At 38.3% G+C, this 26,520-nt stretch overlaps 1 protein-coding gene across 3 annotated transcripts in view; it reads right to left on the minus strand.

The window, feature by feature from the left end:
- The window catches only part of LOC118211455 (metabotropic glutamate receptor 7), a 190,862-nt gene that overhangs the window by 119,516 nt on the left and 44,826 nt on the right, over positions 1 to 26,520 (minus strand). For all 3 annotated transcript variants that reach the window (XM_035388665.1, XM_035388664.1, XM_035388666.1), the window contains exon 2: positions 6,718 to 6,934. In XM_035388665.1, coding sequence (XP_035244556.1) covers positions 6,718 to 6,934 — 217 coding nt within the window. The remainder of the gene's footprint in view (positions 1 to 6,717; positions 6,935 to 26,520) is intronic.

The following is a 26,520-nucleotide window of genomic DNA, read 5'->3' on the forward strand; positions in this document are numbered from 1 at the left end:
GCTAGTTGATGGTGAAATACAATGTATGCATTAGGTTTGTACAAATATTGTCTAATATCAACACCACCTCCTGCCCCACATGCAACTTGCCAGCCATTTCCACTGTGTGTTTCACGAGCAAGATGCGTGTACACATTGTGCCTTGTGTGATGATATGTGTTTGTTTCCTCTGTGTGTGATAGTGTGTGTTTGTGTTTGTAGGCGAGATAGAGATTGTGTGTGTTTGTGTGTGTGTTTGTTTGTAGGAGAATGATCAAGTGTGTGTGTTTTCATACGATTGTGTGTATGCAGAAAAAAGAAAGAGAGGAGTGTGTGTGCGTGCATGCGTATGTGAGAGAGAGAAAGTGAGTGTGGATGTGTGTAAGTGTGTGTGCTTATTGGTGAGAAAGTGAGTAGAAGTGTGTGTGTATGTGTGTTGTAGAATCTGTCAGTACTGTTTATACTTTTCTCTTGTAAAAGGGGGTTTAAAAGGCCTTGTGGAAATGTGTAATGTGCACACTGTCATGTGGAAGTGCTCTAATGGAAAAACGTTAGCCACTTTTGATGTTTTCATATATACTTCACTGCCAATTAACACGTGACCTGCACAAACAGCTACTTTGCATTAATGCATTGCCGATGGTCTTGCGCAAGCCATCCATTAATTTGTCCAAATAAATAAATAAATAAGTTCCGTAAAACCAGGAGAAACTCACAGAGCAATATGCACATCATTCCAGCTCTCAGAAGGACATCAAGAAGACGAGCGAATGCGATTATCAGCGTCTTAGACTAACCACACCAGGCAAATGGCTAAATGGAGGGTGGAGTAAAAGAAGAACTGGCCTCTGTGAATGTGTTCTGTATATTTCTGCGAAAGAGGGAGGACAACCAGATTGGCCTACTTTAGTCCTGTGAAATCCAGAGAGAGCGCCCCTGAAACTAAAGGCAATCCGTGATTGATATCTCTGTTTTTAAGAGGCACTGATAAATTACAACGATACCTTTACGCATACTATCAAGTGAACGGCCACTGGCCTTGTCACATCTCTATTACTGTTGAAGAAAGTAAGGATAAGTTGGCAGCTAGCTTAATGAAAACTATATATCGTCTTCACACATCTCACTTTATAACTGTGTAGCTTTAATAACAAAAAGTTGCAGTACAGGGAAAACCTGTAAAAGGTTATATTACTTAAGCATACTGTATTACCTCACTTCTATTATTAGGATTCTGTACAAATATGGGTTATAACCACTAGCCCTATACTTGTATATATATTGAAACAGAAGTATTCATTAAAAATAAGATTAAATAATACACAAAAGAAGATCACACTCAGTGAAGAACAGAGGATAACAGTATAAATAGAAGCAAATAAGCAAGGAGTAGAAACATCATGAAACACTTGTTTGTAGATATGGATTGAGTAAAAAAGTTAAACCCCACATAGCAGACCAAACATCTTTTTCCATTTGTCCCTTTTACAGTTTACATAATTATACTTAGATGTATGCAAATTATTTTATTTTTATTTTGTGAAGTTGCTTCATCAAATGATTTTGACTGGACCTTTTAAAGCTTGGTCACACCCCCAGAATTCTCAAGAGAAGCATCAAATTGGAATGTTTTGATTTTAACAGGAGGGAGTATGTTGAAAGTTAAGTGAAACTGAGTATGTGGTGGTTGCACAGAATCTCTACAGAATTTGGGTTGCTCCTCTACCCTACAGTCTCATCTGGATATTTAGAGCAGGGTCTTGTGGCTTTGTCGCAATGTCATGGTCCAAATTACAAACACATACTCTGAACTACAACACTCTCTTACAATTTTAATGACTGAATAGACTTCACATGAGGACACGTCAATGAAATATTAATGACTGCCAAACTTGAAATGGCTGCCTGTGGGATGTCATTAACATTTCATCTTTTTATTTATAAAAAATTTTTTCATTCAGATTATTTCATATATTCAATGCCAAAGCTAGCCACTGCAGATAAGATGAAACAGGAAACATCTGCACTGATCAAGATAAAAATAGAGAATGCTTGGACCTCTGAAGATTGTTTTCTTATAGTACTTGTGAAGAGACATGAAACAGCACTCATGTGAAACACAGAGCAGTGTAAGGTCAAATACGATTAATATTCATTATTCCAGCAGTTTATAGTGTATGCAGTCAGGTAGCTGATCATAGTTAGTGCTTTGCATACCAAACTTTTAATACTATTATTAGCAATTGCTCCTTTTTTTCTTTTTTAACAATTGTAAGCCTTGCTGGATTTTAGCTTGCTTGTGCTAATGTCAGTGAGCAGTTGAAATAATCTATGTTGTTTTATTTTTGTTTTTGTTTTAACATTTGCAGGATTTTAAGCATCAGAAGCTAATGTGGCTAACCTTTAAGTGCCTCCATGCTCTGTTTATTTTAAATGCTGTCAGCTTGGAACTAGTTCCTGTTGCCCAGGGCAACTGTAAATGATGTGGAAGCCTATTGTAAAATTTGAGCACAATTTTTACAATACACAGTTTTATGCATATGTGAGCACAAATGATTTCTGTTTTAATATTTTATGCAATACATTTATTTTCCAATATCTTTGTGAAGAATGCAGTCTTCTAGATTTATTAACTTCATGTACTCACTACGGTACTATACAGAGAACAGAGAGCACAAATACACACTCATTTCTGCGAATGAGACATCATTTAATCATTATCTCAGTCTTCTGAAGGATACCTCAGTCACCACACATAGGTAAATGTGGGAATTCCGAAGTAAGAAGGTGCAAAATCAGGGATCAGAGAGAGGTTTATAGCAAATCATAACCAAAATGAGGTTTATCATATAAGTTTCATCACCTACCTGAGGTGTGAGCTATGTTTTAGTTAAGACATTTGGAAGCCAGGTTTAATGACACATGAAATTTATTTGCGCCAGACAAAAGAGATTAGTTCCAGTCGAAGCAATCACTGTAAGCATTGTAAGTAGACATAGGTGACAAAAGACTACAAACCACACTTGTGCAATTGTGTTGGAATCTCAGTTCAGAATGCTTGAGGGATTCATCAAATTAACAGTCAAGCTACTGAACCCTATAAGATAATAGCTAAATGAATTCAAATGTGACCAGAGGTCTGTTACATCAGCTCTAAATTAGTCCAGAGCTAGGTGTTACTTTATTAGTTATTTCTAATGAAGTAATTTATTAACTTAATTATTATGAATATGCTGCATTGCTTGAATATTGTTGTGCCCCCTTGCGTAATTCTATGCTTGTAGGATTTAATAATTCATAAAACTGCACTGCAAACAATCAGGAGGAGGAACTATAGTTGCTGCTAATGACCCCTATAGTCTCTAAAATGTATCTAAAGATGACTTTCAGCAGAGACTCCCTAAAGAGTACCCACCAGTGCTGTTCAAGGAACGTGGATGGAATGTCAGAGCTGGTGTTGACAAATTCAACGGGTGTTAAGTCAGATTGACCACTTAGGATGCCCTAGCCAGTGCTCAAATAGAAAAACTGGTCTGGAAAAAAGTGATTCCCCCCAGATTGTGCTTTCTTGTTGGAAATGTGCAAGGTAAGATATTGTGGCATATCATATTGGCATGGTAATTTAAAAGCAAGCTAAAATATAAATATTTGTTAAAATGCAAGGCAGTTTGCAACAAAAGTGAATATTCCTGCAATGTATATGCTCATAGACAACAGCATTTAAGAAAATGTGTTTTGCATTAAGTTGGACTATTGCATATATCTGATTAGGTTTTTTCCGTTATCTTTTAGTCTCTAAAATAAAGTGCTATTTTTATGTAACTAATGGAAAATCCCTGAAAATTGTTGACTGTGTAGATAGCTTTATTATATTCTATAATAAAAAACGAGCCTGAAGACCTAAAATAATGTGGAATTCTGAAGTCTACAGGGCAGTAGATTGAATTTTATATTGCCTTGTGGCCTGTCACTTTAAACGGCGGGATGTCGTGTCACCAATCTATGACACAAAATAAAAGCAAATGAGAAAATGAAAGGGCTGAGGAAAAACATTGAACAGGGTGGTGAGAGAGGTGAATCAGGCCGGCGTTTATGCATCCTCACACCCATGGGTCAACGAGTGCATGTTGATGAGATCCGCACAGGAATCCGAAAAAAGGGGAGGGAAAACTCTGAGGCTATGGCCTGCCGATATTGCTTAGCACGGACACTCGGCCGGATTCAATCACTGAGATGCCTGGCAGTTTTATACGTTACTTACGGCAAGAGGAGAATGAATGAACAGAGGCAGCATCCTTGAAAAATCCTGGCTGAGCTGAGTTACAATGACAAACGTCCTGGTAAGAATGAGTAAAGCTTTGAACTGGCAGAGAGGCAAGGTGAGTACGAGGGAACTCGTACTGCCTCCATTAATGTTCACTCTCGGGCTTTCGCAGGGCCAGAAGGGGGGGGGAGGTCAAAGCCCAAAGATTTCCATTTCGCAAAACACGCAATTCACCATTAAACCCCTGTGACTGATATGCTGCAGTCTTTAGACAAGACTCCAGAATGTTCCACATCCATTTAATCTGTACTCCAATATGGTTTTGTTGTACATGGTTTTAATTATAGCTCAGCGATATTGTTTTGTCTTTTTCCAACTTGCAGGGAAAGTTACCATTTCAATAGATTCCTTAATTATAAATGCCTGCCAGGTTTAGCCAGATTTCACCATATTTCACAGGGAAGAAAAAAGAGAAATTTTCTTTATTTATGCTCAAAGTATTCTAGGTTGAGGTGCTAAACAAATCCACATTCATTGTTGCATATACTTGTGAGTATAAATAAAATTACTGAAAATATTCTTCTGAAAGAGTAATTTAGACATATCATCACCTCACATGTATAGGAAAGCTGATCTCTGATAATGTTAGCCATAATGTTAGCTAGAGCCCACCGAGGTAAATGCCTCAAGATCAATGCAGTTGGATGAGACTACAATGACCATAATGCATTGCTACAGTATGTGATATGTATGTACTTTCTTTTATCATTTTATAAGAAAACTGGTGAGCAAGTTATGATTAACATGGTGCTGTGGGCTTCCATAGCACTGCCCTTGTGTCTGCTTTGAAAATGGTTAAATTATAAAGATATTTTTTGGTATGGATGATATACCTTTATATATCATACCTTTATAGACTGGGATTAAATCAGTCATCTGATTGGCTGTCCTGTGTGACCATGATTAGATAGACCAGAGCTGCCCAAGCCTATTCCTGGAGATCTACTGTCCTGTAGGTTTTCATTTCATCCTTAATTTGTCACACCTGATTCTACTAATTAGCAGCTCAATAAGATCTCTAGCTGTTGAATGAATTGTGCTTTGTTAGGGTTGGAGTGAAAACTTATGGGATGGTAGATTTCCAGGAACAGGGTTGGACAGCCCTGAGATTACATCTGGCCTGCATTTCTCATAGATTGTTTTTATATTGTGATCAATATAATATGTATACATTCAATTTCTGAAGCATCAATACATTGATTTTATTACATGCGATCACTTCTCTGGATGTAATATGTATTTAAGACTGGACAGTATAATTTCTGCTTTTTGTATCTTGCAGAATGTTTTAAATAATATTTAAAATCTGAATTATTTTGTAGAACACTCTCAGTACATTCATTGCTGAACCAGTTTTCAGCATTCCTATTTTCACCTTCTCCCCATTACAAAAGAAGGACAAAGATTTCTTCCATCAGCAGATCAGGGTTGCCTTTATTACCCCTTTGGAATGCAACCCCTCCCACTCCAAAGATAAAAAGGAGAGGGAATCAGTCCCCATCTGGGATGGACCACCTATCCACACTGAGCCAATAAGCACTGATTGATCAAGGATGCCAACACACAGAGTCCTCAGTTGGGTATTTGGTCATAGTTGGTGGTTTTGTTGTGTGAGCTAACTCTGCAGCTCTACCTCTGTTCCTCACTAGAACAGACCTTGAAAAAAAAGCCAGGCTCGGCCCTTGGATGAAACACAGATCATGAAAGACTTGTAGTCCTGTAGGCTGGAACTTGCCTTTGCAACAACACAATTGTAGAGGTTTACAAATATGACAGAGCATCCCAAATTAACAAGATAAAAATAAGGGATAAATATGTTTTCAGTAAAATGCATTATCCTTCTTATGTCTTTTCGGTTGGCTCTCAGATCCACTGCTCAGATCCACAGGGAACCCGCTATTGGCCTCATAATCTCTGATAAGCAGGAGGTCAGATTTAATCTGCTTTACCCTAAGGTTCAGCTGCAGTTTAATCACACAGTATGACATTTATATTTAGACTTTTATCTTTTTTTCTGGCACAAAAGGACACAGCACTTACATAGCAGGTTCTAAAATGCTAAATAAATCTAATGTGCCATGAGTACGAAGGGCATGGATTTTATGTCCCTTAAATGTAAGATTTTATATGTACTGACACAGAAATCAAGGCATACTTATAAAATCACACAGTTACAGCACACAACATCCATAGACAATCCGTTCCCTTCTAGTTTATGTTATTTCAGCATTTGTACTCAATAAGACAACTCCCACATGTATAACCCTGCAAACATTTAGCAATATGTATTTACCATACCAGCCGTTGTCCTCCTGCCCTCATCTTGCAATCACGTGTAAAGGGAAGAGACAGGAACATGACCTGTAATTACTATCTTACTCTCTAAATATATCCCCATGGCAACCGGGGCCTACCTGCTTCTCTGGAGATCTGCATGAATGCCTCCACGCCCTTTTCCCCATAGCTGCCCTCTGATGCCAGGGTGGAGACATAGTTCCACCCCATGGCCTTCACAATGTCCACCATGGCCTGAGCCTGGAAGGAGTCCGGCGGCACCACGCGTGAGAAGAAGTCGTACCGCCGGTCATCGCTGAGCTCTGGGGCAGTGGAGGCGTAGCTGATTTGAGGGATCTGGAGGAAAGGACAGTTGCATTATATTTAAGGCATTTAGCAGATGCTCTTATCCAGAATGATGTACACAGCTTACAATGTTTACATAATCCTGTTAAACAACAGGATATTTACTGAAGATATTCAGGTTATGTACCTCGCTCAAGGGTACAACGGTAGTGTTGCACCTGGGAATCACACCTAGAAACTCAGAGTTACAAGCACAGTTTGCTAACCATTATGCTACACTGCTCCCCAGAAATACAAACCGCAAAAAGAAAGGCCAGGATTCTGAGCTCACTGATTAGCCCAAAGCTCACAATCAGCTAAATGTTTTGTGGCTGTGATATGTATTATAGATGAGACCATAATATTACCTATGCTATTGTTAGGTCATGTGAGAGTCATCAATAAGCTTTAAACTCAAATTAGTTTTTATTTATGTGACAACAGCAAAGCAATGCCACTTTGGATTTTGATTGATCTAATTGTCAACAGGTAGACAAGCTGATTATTAATTTAATACCAGCAATAGAATGTAACATCAGCTGTTTTTAGAGCTTGGGAGGTGATCCACTGCATCAAGACATCCCCGTAGAAAAGCCACAACACAACAAGGCCATGTTCTACAGAGATTCGCATCTCACAGTGTGTCCAAATAATTTACAGTGCAAACAATGCACTTAATCCAAATGCACCATACAAATAAATCGATTTCACTTAATTCTTTAGGTGTTTTTGTTTATTTATTGTCTGGGATATTGCTGTACATTCTATTGATTTGCTAGGAGAAAAATGAAGCGGGGCTTGAGGTAAAAATTAGAAATAGCTTTTGTACTTAGATTGGTTCTGCTCACATAATCACTTTAGAACTGACTGAACTTTGTATTTGAGCCAGTTTAAGCAAGTTCGCTACAGTCAAAAAATGTTATATCTCTGAATAGTACTGCCATTGCATATTTGCTTGAATTGTTCATGCGTAAACACCACAGTGCTATAGAAAATAATTTCAATACAGAACATGACTTTTTCTTGACATGTACAAATATAGAGAAAATTATACATCATTTGAATCTTGAGCATAACAATGTAAATAGCCTCTTGTTAACCAACTGGTTCACATACCATGTCACTATTTATTTTCTTCAAACACTGATGATCGAACTGAAACAAGAGAGACATTACCTTCTCTTTTCTAAATAAGAGTTGCTTGGAGGCATTTTAAATCATAAGAAATTGAGTCGTGTTACACATGCCAAATGATGGATGACAAATACACTTCAAAATTAGTTATGGCCTTTTCCCTTCACCTCTTGTGAAAATTAATCATGTTGCTGTTTAATCATCAATTAGACATCCCAATCCTACACTGCTTGGTTGTTCGCTCTGGACCAGCACTGAAGTTTGACCTACAAAATTCTTAGCTGTGAGTCTGGGTGCCTGAGATGGCCTGATTGTATTGACATGTGTCTGTGACATGGACCTACAGAAACCAAAGCAGACACACAAGCAGTATCAAACTGTGCGATGGGAAGGAGGCGCTTTGCACAGACACACTCATTCGCTCATTTGAAAATTGACACTGCAGCTGCGGGCCCTTTAAGCAATCTTTGAAATGATGTGCTTGATAATGACCCACCTTGAGCAAGATGTGTGTCAAGGAGGGATAATCAATATTGACTAATCATATTTACTTATGGAAATTAAAATGCAAAAGTTAATACTGACATCAGGAACATGAGGTAAATAATGCTTTCTTGCATTCAGGCAAATCTGACTGCAATTCAACATGTTTGAAAACACAGTTTCTTCCTATACTGCCTTGTACATGTAATATACTCATACAGTAAATCAACAGATTTGCAATCTTGATTGACATACAAAGGGGGACATTTCATAGTATGAAGAAATACAGATATAACTTCTATATTAATGTTTTGCAGGAAAATATCAGATTTTGCAGGCTAAGAGGCTAAATAAAATTGAAGCTGCTCTGGATTATATTATTCACAATATTTATGTGCTTTATCTCAGAATCATGGTTCTCATTTACATCCATTTTTACCATGTTTTGGCATGTTCGAACAGTCGGAAATGGCTTTCTGAAGCCATTAAAGAAAAGGGCATTTCATGCTGACTCATTCCAAGCACTGCTGCTTGAGTGGGAAAGTGAATTGGAGGCCATAATGGATGAATTATGTTACTTTTTTTGGATTAAGCAACATGCAATAAGAAGAGTTAAATGTGCATGCACTGTCATAACTATTTGACCAAAAAAATGCAACCTGGTGGGTTCATTCTAATGCCACGGTAGGAGAAGAATATTATTTTCTGCACCATTAAATACCTGCTAATTAAAATGCCTCAGTAGTTGCATTAAGAATGAAAGAACAAATTGATTGGCAGTGTGGTAATGGCTTTAAAAACTCCAATCTGAAACCTAAATCATGCCACAGCAGTTTCAGTAGAAATGTGGATGTTTTCAGATTTTTATTCTTTGTATGTCAATGTGTTCAGACAACTTGTTCTCCTGAGGATGAGTAGCCAGTTTACAGACTATAGTGTTATCTGCAAGCGGAAGGGTGAAGCTTTTACAAATGTAGAAATGAGCTTGGTTCCTCTTGCTCCAGTAGGTTCTTCAGCATGGATATACAGTGCAGTCCATATTTGGGCAGTGACACATTTTTTTTGTTGTTGTTTTGTTGTTGTTCTGTATTACAGATTTGAAATGAAAGAATGAATATGAGGTTAAACTGTACTGTCAGCTTAAATTTACTATATTTACATCCAGATTGGGTGAGCCATGTAGGAAGCCCTTTATATACACACTACCCCCATTTTGGGGAGCAAAATTAATTGGATTAACTGGCTGCTCAGCTATTTCTTGGCCAGCTGTGTGATATTGCATCATTAGTTCATGCACAGGAAAGCTAACGAAAGGTCAAGAGTTGTTTCTTGGAGCGGAATTTACATTTGGGTGGAAAATATGAATAAATTAGATTAGAGACATAGCCAAAACTTTGTGTGTGTCAAAAGCAAAAAAAAAAAAAGTCTAAACTGTTTGGTACCTTATTGTGAAGCAAGAATGCACTGGTGAGCTCAGCAATAGCAAACAACCTGGTAGACCACAGAAGAGCAAGTGGAGAACCAAAGACTACTTTCAGTTGTGAAGAAAAACCCTGTTCAGTTGTCTAACAGATCAAGAACACTCTCTGAGATGTAGACATAAATGTGTCAAGAACTAAAATAAAGAGAAGACAATACCAGGAATACCTCAGAGGGTTCAGTGCAAGATGCAAACCATAGCCTCAAGAATAGAACGGCCAAGAGTTTGCTAAAAAGAAATACAATAAAAAGTGCAGTGAAACAAACTTTAATGGTCAGATATAGCAAAGTTATGGAAAGAGAAAGTGGAAAAAGAAAGTATCTGCTCATGATCCAAAGTACCCCCCCCCCCACCCTCATCTTGGAAATGTTTTATGGCTTAGGTATGTACAGTACGGCTGACAGTGGAACTGGCTCGCTTGTCTTTATTGACAGCAGAAGCAGGATGAACTCAGAAGTATACAGAGACATCTTATCTGCCAATAAGATGTCTCTGTATACTTCAAATGCCTAAAAACTATTTTGATTGTACTACACCTTGCAGCAAGACAATGACCCCAAACCCACTGGTAAAGCAACCAAGGAGTTTTTCAGGGCCAAAAAGTAGAAGGTTCTTGACTGGCGTTCTTCACCCAACGTGAATCCAATTATACATGCGTTTCACTTGCTGAAGACAAGGAAAAAATCTTCTGAAACAAACAGGAACTGAAGATGGCTACAGTACAGGACAGCCAGAGCACCACCAGGGAAGATTCTCGGCATCTGGTGATGTCTAAGGGTCGCAGACGTCACGCATTGAATGCAAAGTATTTGCAACCAAGTACTAAGTATGATGACTTTATTTAAGATAATGTTAATTTGCCCAATTACATTTGGTCTGTTAAAATGAAGGGAATATGTATATAAAGGGCTGTAATTTCTGCATGGATCACTGGATATGGATGTTGCCATCTGGCTTAGCTTGCCAGGCTCTTTGTGATTTCTGAGCTCACCAGTGCTCTCTTTCCTCTTAATGATGTTCCAGACAGTTGATTTTGGTTAGCCTAAGGCTTGGCCTGTTTTTTTTTTCTTAATTTCCAGCCTCATACGCTCAGCTTACTTGACTATCTTAGGCACAACTCCAGTCCTCACTTTGACAAATGTCAATAACAGACTCCAAAGGCAATAAAAAGGCTAGAACCTAAATTAGATACTGAATCTTTCTTATACCTGCACTAAGGAAGCAAATGAACACGCCTGACTAATCAAAGACACTTGTGATGCTCTTTGTCCCAAACATTGTAATGTCCTTGGGGGACTATTCATAAAAAGTGCTGTAAGTTCTACATGGTGAAACCAAAATGTATTTAAAAAGCTGAGAATGTAAACCATTACAACAGGACTTCAGTTATTTTTTATGCTGCTGAATAAGCAAATTGATTAGTCTTATGCAGACTGTCTGGAAAAAAAGTGATTGTTTTAAGTCATGTAAATAAAATGCATAAAAACCTGCTTATATTCTCACAGAAATTGTTACATTTTTATTGAGGAAATTTGTCTGCTTTCAATAGGCTAATTCCCTCCACATAAGCTGTCCGAAGGTGGTTGACACATGAAGTGCAACTAAGTATTTATCTTCACAGTCATATTGTAGTACCAGTCCCAGACAGTTTAAATGGGTAACTGGCAACACCAGGCTGGGTCTTGGTAGCATGACAAAACTGTACTCTTAACGTGTCATTTTACGTTTAAAACCCTTAAAACTATATTTTTACTCAGAATTTGACATTAAGATGTACAGACCATGAAAGCAAAGACATTTCTCGAGTAAAAACAGGTGAAACCCAAAAGCTTGCAGCCACAAAAGCAGCTGATGTGATTATGTGACTGGTGACAAGCTGGCCCGCTTCCAAGCGGCGCGAAATTGCGGTGCTAGCTTATCATTTTACGTTTGAAAACTTCAGAACTATATTTTTACTTGAGACATACAGATTATGAAAGCCCAAAATATATATATATATTTTTCTTCCTGCCTTAGCAGACTTTTTTTTAATATGGTGTTTTCTTTCAGAGCACTTTTTTCTTTTACTTTTTGATAGCTCACAAATGCTAAAGGCAAGAAGGTTTTCAATTAAAACCATGAAAACATTGAAAAGCATGGATGATAGTGGTTAGATTTGGGAATTAGGAATAGTCAATACACAATTAATCTTATTATGAATGCTGAATTATGGTACAACTTGCACGTCTTTAATATAAGCATAAAAATCTGTGCACTTTACTGTACTGATGATACTCCAATGGGTAGTTCAACAGAATTAAGTAGCCTTTACCATGACTGTTTATCATCATATCATATTCTGTTTTTATGAAGGGTTTATAAAGTAAACAGGTCATTAGTAGAGGTCAATGGTTGAACACCTCTTTTTAAAATACAACTGCCCTTTATCCACTGAAAACTAGTGCCATTTCCAGTCTTAGTGGTAAAATGGAGAAGAAGTCAAATGAACATTTAAATTGTTTAGCTCTAGAACTACAAGCTTCTGATGATCAGAATCTGCTGTTGCCTTACCTCAGATAAGTATTAGCCCCCTAAAAGGGTAGAAAGGAATTTCTGGACAAAACAAATGGGAGCAAGATTGAATTCTGCTCACCATCTCCTCTTGGGAAGGAGAGGTGACAGCAGCTGCTCTCAGTGTCTATGGAGGGCTGAGCGATTAGCGACTAGCAGCTGCTCTCGAGAGAAGCCGTGAGCATCAATACACAAGCAGGCCATGGGGCTCTCCTGGGGTAATCTTCCATCTCTTCCCCTCTCTCTCTCTCTCTCTCTCTCTCTCTCTCTCTGTCTCCCATTACTCCCTCTATCCCTCTGTCTCACTCTGATATATTTCTTTTCTGTCTGTCGCACTCAGGCACACACACACACACGCACAGAAATTGCATCTGAACCCTGGCCCCCACTGTAGCCTTGTGCGTGTAAGTGTATTGACATTGTTCTTGGGGCCACCTGTGGAAGGGGACCTATTATTGCAGTTCATTATCTCACCCGTCAGGGGGATGAACGCTGTCCCTGTCCCCAAGTCACACAACCCAGAGCGCCCACCTGAGCAGCTAGCGACCCGAATGACTGCCAGGCCAGTCCCGTCCATCAGGCTAGTTCAGTCACAACCTCCTGAAACAAAGCCTTTCTGTATTTTAACTGTAACCTTTGGGTTGGAGAAAAATTATTCCTTTTTAGAGTTCTGATTTCAATTTATATCACAGTATTTTTAATGTTACCTTTGTTTACATGGTTTAACTTTATATACACTATATGACCAAAAGTATCTGAACACCCCTTGGTCTGGGGCTGTTTTTCATGGCTTGGTCGCAGCCCCTTGGTTCCAATGTAGGCAAATCTTAATGCTACATCATGCAATCACATTCTAGACGATTCTGTACTTCCCCAACTGTTTGGGGAAGGCCCTTTCCTGTTTCAGCATGAAACGCAGCGAGGTCTGTATAGAAATTATTTTGTCGAGAATGGTGTGTAAGAACTTGACTGGCCTCCACAGAGCCCTGACCACAACCCCATCCAAGACCTTTTGGATCAATTGGAAAGCCAACTGTGAGCCAGGACTAATTTTCCAGTCAGTGCCAGACCTCACTAATGCTCTTCTGGCTGAATGGAAACAAGATCCTGCAGCAATGCGCCAACATCTAATTAAAAGCCTTCCCAGAAGAGTGAAGGTTGTGATAGCAGCAAAGGGTGGACCAACTTCATATTAATGCCCTTAATTTTGGATGAGATGTTGGATGTCAGGTGCACCTCACTTGTTCATCTTGTTATGATTTAAGATGCAATTAAAGAAAAACTAATACTAGTGGCTGAATTAGTGAAGTTGTGACTTTAAAGAGCTGGAGAACATCAACAATACCATGTCCATAACTTTGATGTACAAATAAATGTGTTTCTTTTTTCCTTAATAAAGTTTGGTAAGTTAAGTTAGGTGAATTGATCAACATGTCACACTGTCTGCAAAGAAAATATAATACTTTGTTTGTATATCACAGTTAAGGTCAAATGCTGATTAATTGTCATCTTATGGAAAAAAGGTCGCCTAACTTTCAAATGACAACTGCAGCAAGCAATGCTTACTTTAAAAAACAAAATGCTGTTACAATAATATATAGTAATAATTAACCACTGCTTATCAACATTAATAACATAGTCATTAATTATATTAAATAGACTGTAGATTCACTCTGCTATTAGTTTTTCAGCAGAAAATATTTTTTATGCCCCAGGGGGCATTGGAGCGAGCAGGCCATTGTAGATAAAATGAAATTACCACTGAGAAAAGAAATTATCTTCTTCTGAATGAACTTGTTACTTTCTGGATTATGATTACATGGTTTCAGCCACAAATGTAGGGTCGCATTTTTAATAATGTTGCTCATTGCTACAGGGTTAAAACAGCTCTGTTCGTGGTGTTCATTTTAGGACATTGCTGGCTGTCACAGTTGGCAGGCTCACTTGGATTTTTTATTAAGTTTTTTGTTTGTCAGCAGTAGTGTCAGTGTCCGGAGACTAGTGTCAGAGTCTGGGGTGACTTGTGTCAGTCACTCAAAGTTGATGTCAGTCTGAAATGTTAAAGTTACATGAACTTGGGTCAACCATAACACCAAGTGATTATAATCTGAGTGACACTCACTTCTGAAGTGGATATGACACTTGGCATGTGGTGGGCGACTTCTTATTGGCCAAAGTAAGGCAAAGCCCAAAAATAACCTTAATGGTCATTTCGTCCAGAGCTCTGATACAATAAAATAAAATTTTCACTTTACTACAGAAGTTGAAACCTTGCCATTGAATAGGTTTTACACATGGGATCTACCAATTGTGTTTGGGAATGGCAAGTCTGCCCCTTCTAATGTCTAATTGAAGAAAAAAAAAAGATTGTGCTAGTTCAGACTGTTTGGGAAAGAGAAAGATGAGTAGAAAATAAACACTGATCACTCCCTACCAGACCAAGAATGATTAATGGCCAGCAACACAACACAGAGGTTCACAACTGAAAGCACATTGGTTTGCATGTGCTGCGGTCAGAATGGCTGGGAATGTCTGTCTTCTCCTGGGAGAGGCCCTCCATCTGCCATCCTGTAGAAATGAGTGTGGCCAGCAGTAGAAACACAGATATTATTTTTAAAGGGGAACAGATGGATGATCTGATTGGTCATTATGTAGCTACATTCTTGTCACACCTACAAGTGGTATAATCTGTTAACCAATGTCTTACAGTAGTGCTACATTGTGTTCTAGTGCTTCATACCACTAGCCTACTCCCACAACTGAAATTTCTACTTTCAAGCAACAAATTACCAGCCAACTACTGTCCCTCAGTGTCTATTGTGTAGACAATGAAGGAGTTCTCATTGCTTATGCAACTGAAAACAACAATCGCAATCGACAAATAGCTTTTCTAACTTAATTCCTAAAATAACATTTTAAGCCATTGTAACCACTTTCACATTGATGTAGCTATAGCAAATTTTTTGATAGATGTACTGCTCTCTTTCACTGTCGTAGACCTTCTCAAATTTCTCTAAAGTCACACCATGCCCCCTACCCTACAATGTATACTTTATCTAGGCCTCTCCAACCAGAATAGTCTTTGCTAATAATAAGTAGGCACTGAATCTGAATCACACTTTGATATAGGCTACTGCATGCTGGCAGTAGGCTAATCCCAGACAGACAGTAACATTTTATATGTAACATCAACCCCCCCTTCAGCTCCAAGCTGCCGATATTACATTGAATATTAGAGTTTCTGCTTTGTTCAGGCAAAAACGTTCCCTTTAGTGGAATCAATGCGTTTTGTTGTACAGAATTGCCTGTCTTAACAAGGGGGTCGGCTTTTCAGATTTCGGTTAACAAGGGTGACGGCGCTCCCCTGCAATTCAGACCATCCCCCTGCTGCTGTTTCTATTGTTGTTGTTGTTGCTGCTGCTGTTCTTCTTGTTGTTGTCTTTGACTAATTCAAAAATTCTGCCAGTTTCACTATTTGAGATTTTTTTTTCTTTTCTGAAAGGTCAGCAGACTGACATCCTCAATAAAATAAAGTCTAAGGGTATTTGACAATCGCCAACCTTAGCTGACCTGGAAGAAATTGCTACTTTCTGACCAGAATGTGAGCATTTGGTCAAAATGGCAGGAGTGACTACATGCAGTAGGCCCCATTGCTGACATTTCAAGTGACATTTTCAATCTGAGCTTTTTTATGAGAATCCCCTTAATGGCATTAATGTTTACTGCTGTTGTAAGTTTTTTTTTTTTTTTTTTTTAAATAGGGTACAACAACAAGAGAGGAGATGTTTACTGAATCAAGATACTTTTTATTTTAACATTTTAAAAGAGGTTTACATTTTTTTTTTCAGTTAAATAACCACACATTTGAATTCCCATACCTGTAAAGCTTTTTTTTACAATTATTTTGCGAAGAGAAAGAAAAAGTAAACACATCTCATCATTTGTCATTTGGGCTATTGTAAGGCAGCACCTGCCTTCTTTAACTGTCAGGAAGAAATCACCAACCATCCGTCTTCTGGAACTGAGAAGCAAACCAGAGTCTATTAGAAATTCTCTTCCTTACTGACTCTTCCTCTCATCTCTGTCCCCCGCTCATGCTTTTGTTTCCTGCTTTATCGGTCAGTCTCTCTCTGTCTCTTTCTCTCTCTCTCTCTCTCTCTCTCTTTTATTCTCTTGGTGGGAATAGCAGGTGGATTACAGTCATCTGGTTCTAGTGACTGCGTCTGAGTGGCAGCCCCTCCTCCCAAGAGGATCCCTTAATAGGATTCTTGGGAAATGGACCTGGAGAATTAAGCTCTTTTCTGCCAGTGAGGAAAAGGGGTGAGGCAAAATACAAAGCAAAAGACCATCTGCATAGGCATCTCTCTGAATCAGCTCTGCTGGCTCCACTCAGACCTTACAGTATATGAACTAAATAAAAAAATATATATGCCTTGATGCTGCCAGGATTGAGCACATCCAAAGTTTGGCCAAAGATGGACATCCTGATGTGGGATTATCCGATACAGCCCCGCTTCTGGCATTCCCCCCCTTTTTTGTATTATAAACCAATCCCCAGACACCGTGTGCAGTTTAACAGGGTGTTCCCCTGATCCAAGTAACATTCGTGTGTTTCATCCTACTGAGCACGTGGATGAAAGAACATGTCATTTCAGGAATACAGTATAACCTCAATTAAAAACTGAGCATTTGAATTTTCTTGGGTATATTGTGCCACCAGTGTGTGTGTGTGTGTGTGTGTGTGTGCATGCGTATGTGCGTGCGTGCTTGCATTGGTGCTTGCGAGTGTGTTTGTGCAAGTGTGTGTGCGTATGCCTCTGTGCATGTGGCTGTCAATCTCTGTGTGTCTGTGTATATAATTTGCCGGAAAAAGGGACTGGGAAAGAAATCTGGCATGTGCGTGTGAATTTTTTTGTGTGCTTCTAAGTGTCTGCATAATAATGGGAAAGCACACAGCAATCATCTGAACCAGGCTTTTAAAAATAAAATTACTATGCAGACAGCACTGCTGATCTGAAGTTCATTTGCCGGGCTTTTGTAGCAGTGGATTTTAATCATTATGACCTGTTAGCTGGGGGTGGAACAAATCAGCTGTTTCATTACAAGTGCTCATTTTCTCCCCCTTGCTATTCTGGCAGTTAGGAAAGGAATAGCTTCTCATTTTTCATTATTTCCTCTCTATTTTCCTACCTCAGAATGCATGGAGTTATTCAATAATGCCAAAAGGGAAGAAGAAAAAATAAAACAACCATAATAGCAATAATCAAAATACTTTCCAGAAATCGCAGGCAGTAGCATTCAATCCGGGCGTTGGTCCTCTGTGGAGGTTAAGCTGTTTCCCACGTACCACTTAAATGCAGCTGATCTCATTCTCCATTTCAGGGAATTAATCTGCTCTGTGTTGTCAAACTGCATAATTTATTGCACCCGTGAGTCCATTGTCACAGAGTGGATTAATCCCACTTAATCTGATGCTTTTAATTTGATTGTCCTACATTTATTTGACATGATCAAATGAAGAGAGGGGGGCTGCATGCTAATACCAAACAACCACATCAAACCTCATGATAATTTCTCTTTCTGCTCACGCCCTCCATCACCCTTTTTCGATTTATAAATTCTTTTTTTTTTCTTTTCATATTTCCCTTTTTGTGTGTATGCAAATGGCTGTCATGGTTGTTGCTACACGGTAAAATGTCCAGTGTAAATTCAATTCTAACAATGTTAATTCAGCTCTTAACAGATACCATTTGGTCTCACATTCCAGAGTGGGACGAAATGCCTATCTGTTAAGAGTTGAATTAACACTGATTGAGTCTACTTTACACTGTACATTTTACAGTGCAATTGTTGGAACTGCATTTCATTCATCTGAGCTGCACTACAGCAAATTCCTAACAACTTTAGTTGAAATTTAAAAATGGAATTTGAACTTGAAAGATCTGTGGAACATTGCAGAATGATTTTCCTGTGGCCATTTGATATGAGTCCTCTAGACCAATCAGACGCAAACAATGTGGTGTGGAAGAAGGTGGTTAAAATGAATGTATCTAAAAGGGGCCTGTGATGCTGGAAAGGGTGGGAGAGTGCCTCCTCTTTGGAAGCTGTCAGCGGTGCCCGTTGTTTTCTACGGTCAAGGAGGCCTTCAGAACCATGGACAGCAACTGTCTGAAACACAGGCATGCTCATCTAGGGCTGCTTTGGTTAGGTTCTTGGTACAGTTTTCCATACCTGGAGGAGAGACTTGTTCATGAAGAGACTGCTTGTGTTTGCAAACACTGTTGCCTTTTCCTTCCACTCCCTCACAGGAGCAGTGACCTTACCATGACCATGCCACAGTGTCATTGCATGGATAAACAATAAGCTTCACCCTTACCCTGTGAGATTTAATTCAGATGTGTCACAAAAACTGACCAATTAGAACAGATTACAATTAGGACAGCTGTCTTTGGCAAGAGCTGCTGGCTATTAAAGTACTGTATTGTACAATCCTCAACAGGATGACATGGAATTCCCAATACATTGTTTTCTGAAAAGAGATTAACTAGACAGACTGGAAGGATTTTGTTGGCCATGACTTCTGAGTCTGATTCCACTAGAGTAGGATTATCAGTAATAACAATGCTAGTTTACGTACAAGCAAAATAAAAAAGGCTTTTAACTGAATGCATCTGTGTGGGGGTTGCCTAAGCTGGCTTAAGGGTATGCTGGTTCACTTTTCTAAATTCTTTGAAATGTCTTTCATCCAATGTAATTTCATACAGTTTTAATATTTCCAAATGTTGGCTGGATACGTGCATTGTGAAATAACCTACAAGTTCTGTACTTTGTAAAACTCCTCCCTAGTTGCCAGGCCAAAATGTTACTCAGATCACTATATGTAAGTGATAATGACCAAGGGGCTGGGCATTGTGCAATTTGAATTCCCAACAAGTAGGTACATTTCCAGGGCATTCAAACTGCATAATGCCCACAACCAAAGTCATTATCTTGCTTATGTAACAGCTTATCAACAAGAAACATAATTGTAATTAAAACATAAATTCCATTGCAGTGGAAATGTTCTTTAATTATTCCAGCAAATATGCCAAACTCTATACAACTGAGTCTCTCTGGTCCGTCTCAATCATATCAGGTAGCAAGCTAGCTTCATGGTAGGTTCGCCATCATTTACATTACCTGACATTAAAATTTTGTTTGGTTTTAGTAGGTCAAAACGGTCTCACAGCAAGTTTTTTTTTCTTTTTTTCTTTTTCCGGCACCGCTTCAGAGCTGGGCATTTATGGAAAAATAATGTACACCTCCCAGCCAATCAGAACTAAGTATTCAGCCAAGCTGTTGTATTAAAAAAAGGATCTCCTTCCCTGAGAAAACCAACCAAGTGTGTCACAGCCCAGTACAGATTTGCTCAATATTGTCTTCCTCTTTACTATGACAACTGGAACCATCTGAAAGATTCAGAGCAGGAAGTATAAAGGATCAAGAAAAGAATGATATGTTTTTGTGAATTATTACATTTAAATTAAGGCTGAGTAAATTCAGTCCAGCCTCTAAATCCTGTTTTGAAGATGTATATGTTTTGTGTATTTTAGTATGATTATTATCATTGATGGCTCCATACTGAATTAGCCTACATGCCTACACACATGGTAAATAAGGTTTATTATTTATTTACTTGTGCCCCTTTTCTGAAATTTCTTAATTATTCAGAATGAATTGCAAATCATATCAGCTATTCCTGTTTCAAGTGCAATATAGGAAAACACACTGAGCAACAATGCATGTTTTAAGTGTGATATAGAAAAACAAATTGAGCAACAATGCAAAAAATGTATCGTGTCATTAGTACAGTACTCATTAATAACAGTGTTATAAGAACAACAACCACTACTCATATCAAAGGCCATGAGTAAAAAGTGTAATTGACTTACACAGAATAATTATCATGATACATTACCTTGAGCGCTAATAGGAGCCAGCACCTCAGAGGGTGCAAATTCAAATACCTCATGATTTCTGGTGCATTATAAAATAGACCTATTGAATTCCATTAAACTGATGATATATGACATCTGTTAATGACCCATTTCATGTTATTAGTGGATAGCAGATTGTTTCCATATGTTCCCATTTTACAGCTTACATGCATAATGGCATATAAATTGCCATTCAAATATATTAACCCTCAAGGCGAACATACCATAGCGTAGACGTGCATTTGATTCACAGTCCGTTGGGCCTTAGTGAAAATCCTCTTTTTTATGTAGCCAGAGATATTTACATGAGCACTTCTTTCTCTTCTTTCTTGGCCTTACATTGTAGACATGTCATTAAAGCTGTGTTCTTGTGACAAATCGCATATTGTGGACCATCAATGGTTTCCTTAAATGTTTAAAGAGGGCTTTTGCTTAAACCTTTTCTTTGTTTGGTTGAGTTACTTACTGCCAAACTGTGAAAATAATGTTGATTGAATCCCTGCCATTGTCGCTGATTGTTATTTGCTAGATTCCAGACTAGTTAGTCTGTTTTAAGCCAAATGAAAACCCCTAGAAGACATCACACTTGATTACAAAAATGTATTATTGTTGGAAGTTAAGCAACTTTATCAAAGTGTTAATTGAGAAAGCCAGGTGACTAGAAAGATATTTTGTCGGAGATTTCATTTTAATGGTTTTTTCAATAATTTTGGGTGCTTGGAGATGGTTATGTCATATATACATTTTTGATTGAATGACAGATCTCAGCTGCAGGAATTAAAAGTATTGGTCATACCCAATTTCGTACTTCTGGACCAAATATTTAAATCATATGAATGTGTAATTAAGATAAAAGTGATGCAATTAGTTGATATCTTTCCAGGTGTACAACAAATTTAATGTTTTTTTTTTTGTTTTTTTTTAATGTTGCAATTGGGAGTTTGGATTCCTTTGATGTTGTCGTTTTCTGGATTGCAGTTGCGAGCAGTTCAATGAAAATTGCAAACAGGGAGGGACAGGGTGCACATCCTTGCCAGGTACCCCTGTGCAATGTGAAACCTATCCAGTAAATGAATGGGTCTCCAAAACCAAACTTCTGTTGAGTTACAAAAAGGAAATTCCAATTGACTTCATGAAATGCTTTTTCTGCATCTAATGAGACTACTGTTGTTTTTATGTCATGTGTTGCATGGATAATTAAACAGAAGAGTCTGCGGGTGTTGCAATATGAATGTGTTTGTTTAATACATATGGTTTGATCAGGATGGAAAATTAGGGGTTTGACCTTTTCAATCCTGGTACTGAGCACTTTGCTGATGATCTTAATATCAGTATTGATTAATTGGAGGGGCTGAATAGTTGGAAGGGAGAGTGGGGTCTTTACTGGGTTGTAGCAGTACTGATATGATGGAGGTGTTCATACGTGATAGGATTTTCGAGTTGTGCTCCCTTCCCATTCTAATGAATAGTGGTGAAATGGTTGGCCGAGAGTGCTTGAAGAACAGGGAGGCCATCAGGTCCCGGTGCTTTATTGTTTGCCATCTTATTACAGTAAATGCCTTGTGAAATTCAGTGATGTGTCCAATGAATCAGCAAGCTCTTTAGAGCTTTTTGGAAGGTCTGCGTGGCTTAAAAAGGAGGAGGTGTCTGTGTGGTCAGGTTCATGAACAGAGGTGTAAAGGTGTAAAAGTCTGAAAACTGTATTTATGTCTTGTGGTGCGTGCATGCTGCACCCTGCTGGGTTCTTTATTGCTGGGGTTATACCCTTTTCTCTGTTCAGTTTTAAAAGGTTTGTAAGACCGACTATTACATTCAAGAATATTTTTTTCCCAATCGGATTTTGTGAAAAAAAAAAAAAAAAACAGTTTTTGTTAAGTTTCTATATGTATTTTTGCAGGACTTAGCATTAGATAATAATTATCTTGTAGCAGGGACAGCTATAATAATAAAGAAAACAACTTACTCTGCCAAGACTACTCAAGGGCACCTGCAATATACTGTAAATGGAAAGCTAAGACTCAATAGATATGCACATATTGCTATTCTATATCAAAACGAGTTGCTTAACTTCAAGAACAAACCTTGCAAAACTCACACAAAAAGACTGCTTATCTTTCAGCTATATGTCAGTTAATTTGATTACAATATATGGGTTTGGTCTCCAACAGCAATTAAGCATGCAGGACAGCTCTTTTAAACCAGCATTAAGATACTGTATATAATTAGCTTGCAGACGGAGGGAGATTCTGGGCTGTTGCATAACGCTGTGCTTGCCTCTGGAGGAGGGCTAATGGAGGAATAACCCAGCACACCCTGTCATTGGCAAGGCCCGCCTGTCCTCAGGCTGCTTCGTCTTGTGGATGCTCAAGCTTGTAAAACTGGCTCAAGCTGGAAAAATGCATGTACTCATGAAAACGCTTACTCCTGCATTCTTGGTCTATGTTATGGGATATAACCAATGGCATTGTGCATACATTGATAATATAACTAGTAACTACCACCTCGTCATGAAATAAATAAATTTAAATAGAAGCAGGGCATTTCATGGCACACAAAGCTCCTCAAATGCCCAGCCTGCTGATGCGATCTGCTAAATCATACAAATCTTTATCACTTTCCTCACGAAAGTGAAACTGTATGTCCAAAATGATAGCCTGAAGTAAGTCAATGCATGACAAAAAAGGTCCATCATGTGGATGAAATGGCAGCGTCAGAGGGAAGTGTTGCTGTCTCTCCTCAGTGAAAGCAGTCCGTTTATGGGAATGGATCAGTTTTTGCTCGGGGGCCAGTCGCAGGAAACGAAGCATCTGCTTTAGCTTGCAAATTTGAGCCCAAAATCCTGTTACTCAAAACACAACAGCTTGGACAATGACTATAAATCTAATACCACTCAAAAGTGTTCTCTGTGTCAACATTACATGTTAGGAGGAAGATGGACAGAAATGAGACAGAAGGTTAAAACGTTTTGAGGTTAAAACTTTATGAAAAAAGCATTTAAATTGAGAGTTCTCTTTCCCCCATATAGAACTCAGATACAGGTTGAAATAAATAAATGGAAGAGTATTCGGCCCCTTTTTCTTAGCAAACACAAATAAATAAATAAATAAATATTACTTTAGTTATATGCATATGGGCTTTTATGGTTAGCTAGTCATCACAAACTTTCTGTTAATTGCTGGCTTGGGCACACAATATCCATTCAATTCTCTTGCATGCCACTTTACAAGCTACTTACCTTTCTGATGCCATATTTGGAATACGTTGTATAAACCAGATAAGTCATAGTATTGAGTTGTTTAAATTATTTAGATAATTTTGGCTTGCCAGCTAAATAACTTGCTTCATGATTTCCAATTTGTCATTATTAATATTCAGCTTCATTACCAGGCAATATTTGGTACTCTACAATTGCTAGCTGTTTTACATTCATTGGCAATAAATTGAATTCTAATGACAGTTGTTAAATTATGAAACTGTGGTAAAAGATTTATAAGCTACTCCTAATCATATGCATCCAATACTTTTGCAGTGGCAAACAATTCAGCGAAGCTTAAAAAACCCCAGTATGCATGTGCAGTGTTTAAATTCCCTGATATTTTTCTTTGTATGTTTAATCTGCATCCATGTCTTAATTCTAAAAAGCTCTCTAATAAATCCCGAAATCTAAACAAAACACAGTGAATCTAACTTCATTTTACCCCAGCCTTTTACATCAAGCCCTCTCTTATGTGCTCTCTTTTATATCTCGCAAGCTGCAAGTGTTCCCAGCTCACTTTGTTCCTCAGCCAAGGAGGAAGTGACTCTGAGGTCGTTCTTCCGCTGCCCCCTCTTGAGACCCATTCTGCCATATCTATACTGTTGCCATGTGAGGGATGACAATGCCTAATTCGCAATGGGCTCCTGGGGGGCTGACGATGGCATTTCAATACAGCGGGAAGCAGCTACACAGGACCCTCCGGGATAGCATGGCCACTATTGTACACAATTATCTGCAACAAAATGCTGCATTTATCATTGTAGGATGCTCTTTTGTACGTGTTTAATGCATGTGCTTATACAGAAATAATTCCTGATTTTCAGTATCACCATCCAACAATGAATCCTCTTGCTGCATTGTGTCATTTGAATAAATGGAAAAGAAACGGACACACACATAAAACAGTTATGCATCTGTTAAGTTTTCTCCAAAGGACAGTCCCACATGCGTTGAGCCCATATATCTGTTTATTGCTATAACACTAAGAAGATTAACCCTACTTATTAGCAGTGTAATCTGTGACTTTTTCTGTCAAGTTTTATATCCTTTATCTTTTCCCATTATCTCCCCACAATACCACTTTGGAATATGAACAGTGTAATATGCTGCGGTGTATCTTGATGGTAAAAGTTGACGAGAAAAATGCACTACATGCCAGAATTATGTGAATCATAACTTATTAATCACTAGTGGTCTAATTGTATTAGAGTTGATTGACTGATGAACGTTTAGTATATTTATGAGATACATCTGTTTTCATGTGTGTGCATATGTGAGTCCCTTCAGGCTTCATATGATGTAAGGTGCAAACCTGAAGAAGAAACAGTGAAACACATTGTTTGCATTCGTCATGATGTCATTCAACTAAGCCAGTTATGCAATCAGGTCTGATTAGTTTACTCTGAGTGTGCAGTTTGCAAAAAGTCAGAAATATTGTTGGCTTGTTTTATCTTTGGTTAAAAGATAAAATGTGTGTCTTGTTCACACACATACATGCACACACACACACACATACACACACACACACACCTGAAATGAAGCATTTTTACAAAGTAATAAATGTAGTGAAAAGAGAATGCCTAGTACACCCATTATAATATAGGCCCCAATGTATTTATTTCATTCTATGAGCGCTCTTTGTTTGTCAGTATTATTAGTAGCACTCTGCATAGGCATGCCCATGCCTAGCGTAGATGGACTCCTCAGAACATGAAGTCTGCTTCACATAAAGTACATTAAAATAAAAAAGTGAAATTCCATTCCATTCCACACCAATCTCAATATTACTTCCTTTTGAAAGTGGTTCTGTAAAATTAAATGAAACCAGCATATATCATTTATATTTTTGCAATGTAGCCTACATTAGCAAAATAACAACTGTGCCAAAGCTTAAAATATTTCTTGATTGCATACACCAAAGTGCCAAATTGGAAATTTATTTGGGATCTATGGAGTTAGATGTTAAAAAAGTAGTTTCTCAGCTCTTTCTCCAAGTTTAATGCAGCACTTGAAACCAAGCCAGCACCACCACACCAGAAGAGACAATAAAACACTGGTCTTGGGTTTGAAGACTGCCAAAATAGTTTCATTAAATGTTTGCAAAGAACAATTCTTTCCAGTTGTTCTAAAAGTTCTTTTAATTTTTCAAAATGCAAATTGTCAATACAGTCATAGTCTTTCGAGGTGCACACATTTAAGAGAAAGTTGTGCTCTAAAATCATGGTTTGGTTTTCACTCTTTCCAAATGTCAAAGAAGGACTGAAAGAAGTGATTTTGAAGCTCAGTATACCTGTGTAAATGGAATTTTTGCCTAGCTGACTCGTAATATTGCAAGGCTACAGCCACGATTAGCGAACAGCGGTGAGGCCTAAAGTGGTGCAAGCCCCCAATTTTGAAACTACTCCCCCAGTTCTGCAGTAGTCCATCTATTATGTCTTTCACAATAAGTATGATAGAGTACCTTTAACACTAATAGAGCGGCTGTGATTCATACTGGTTTCAGTTCATTTAACACTGAGACTTCTTTTGCTTTATAACTGCAATATGTGTGTCTGGTTCTGTATGTTATCTGTATGGCCGTGCAATGTTCTAGAAGCTCGAAATAGCTAACTCAGCTGGGAGCAGCAATACACAATTCCCAGGGATGCGACTGGATGATCTGCTAGGAAGGTCTTTGATTAAAAATAAATAGATCTGAAAAAAAAAAACTGGAGCGAGA

The sequence above is a fragment of the Anguilla anguilla genome, chromosome 13 (assembly GCF_013347855.1).
Source record: "Anguilla anguilla isolate fAngAng1 chromosome 13, fAngAng1.pri, whole genome shotgun sequence".
Lineage (NCBI taxonomy): Eukaryota > Metazoa > Chordata > Actinopteri > Anguilliformes > Anguillidae > Anguilla > Anguilla anguilla.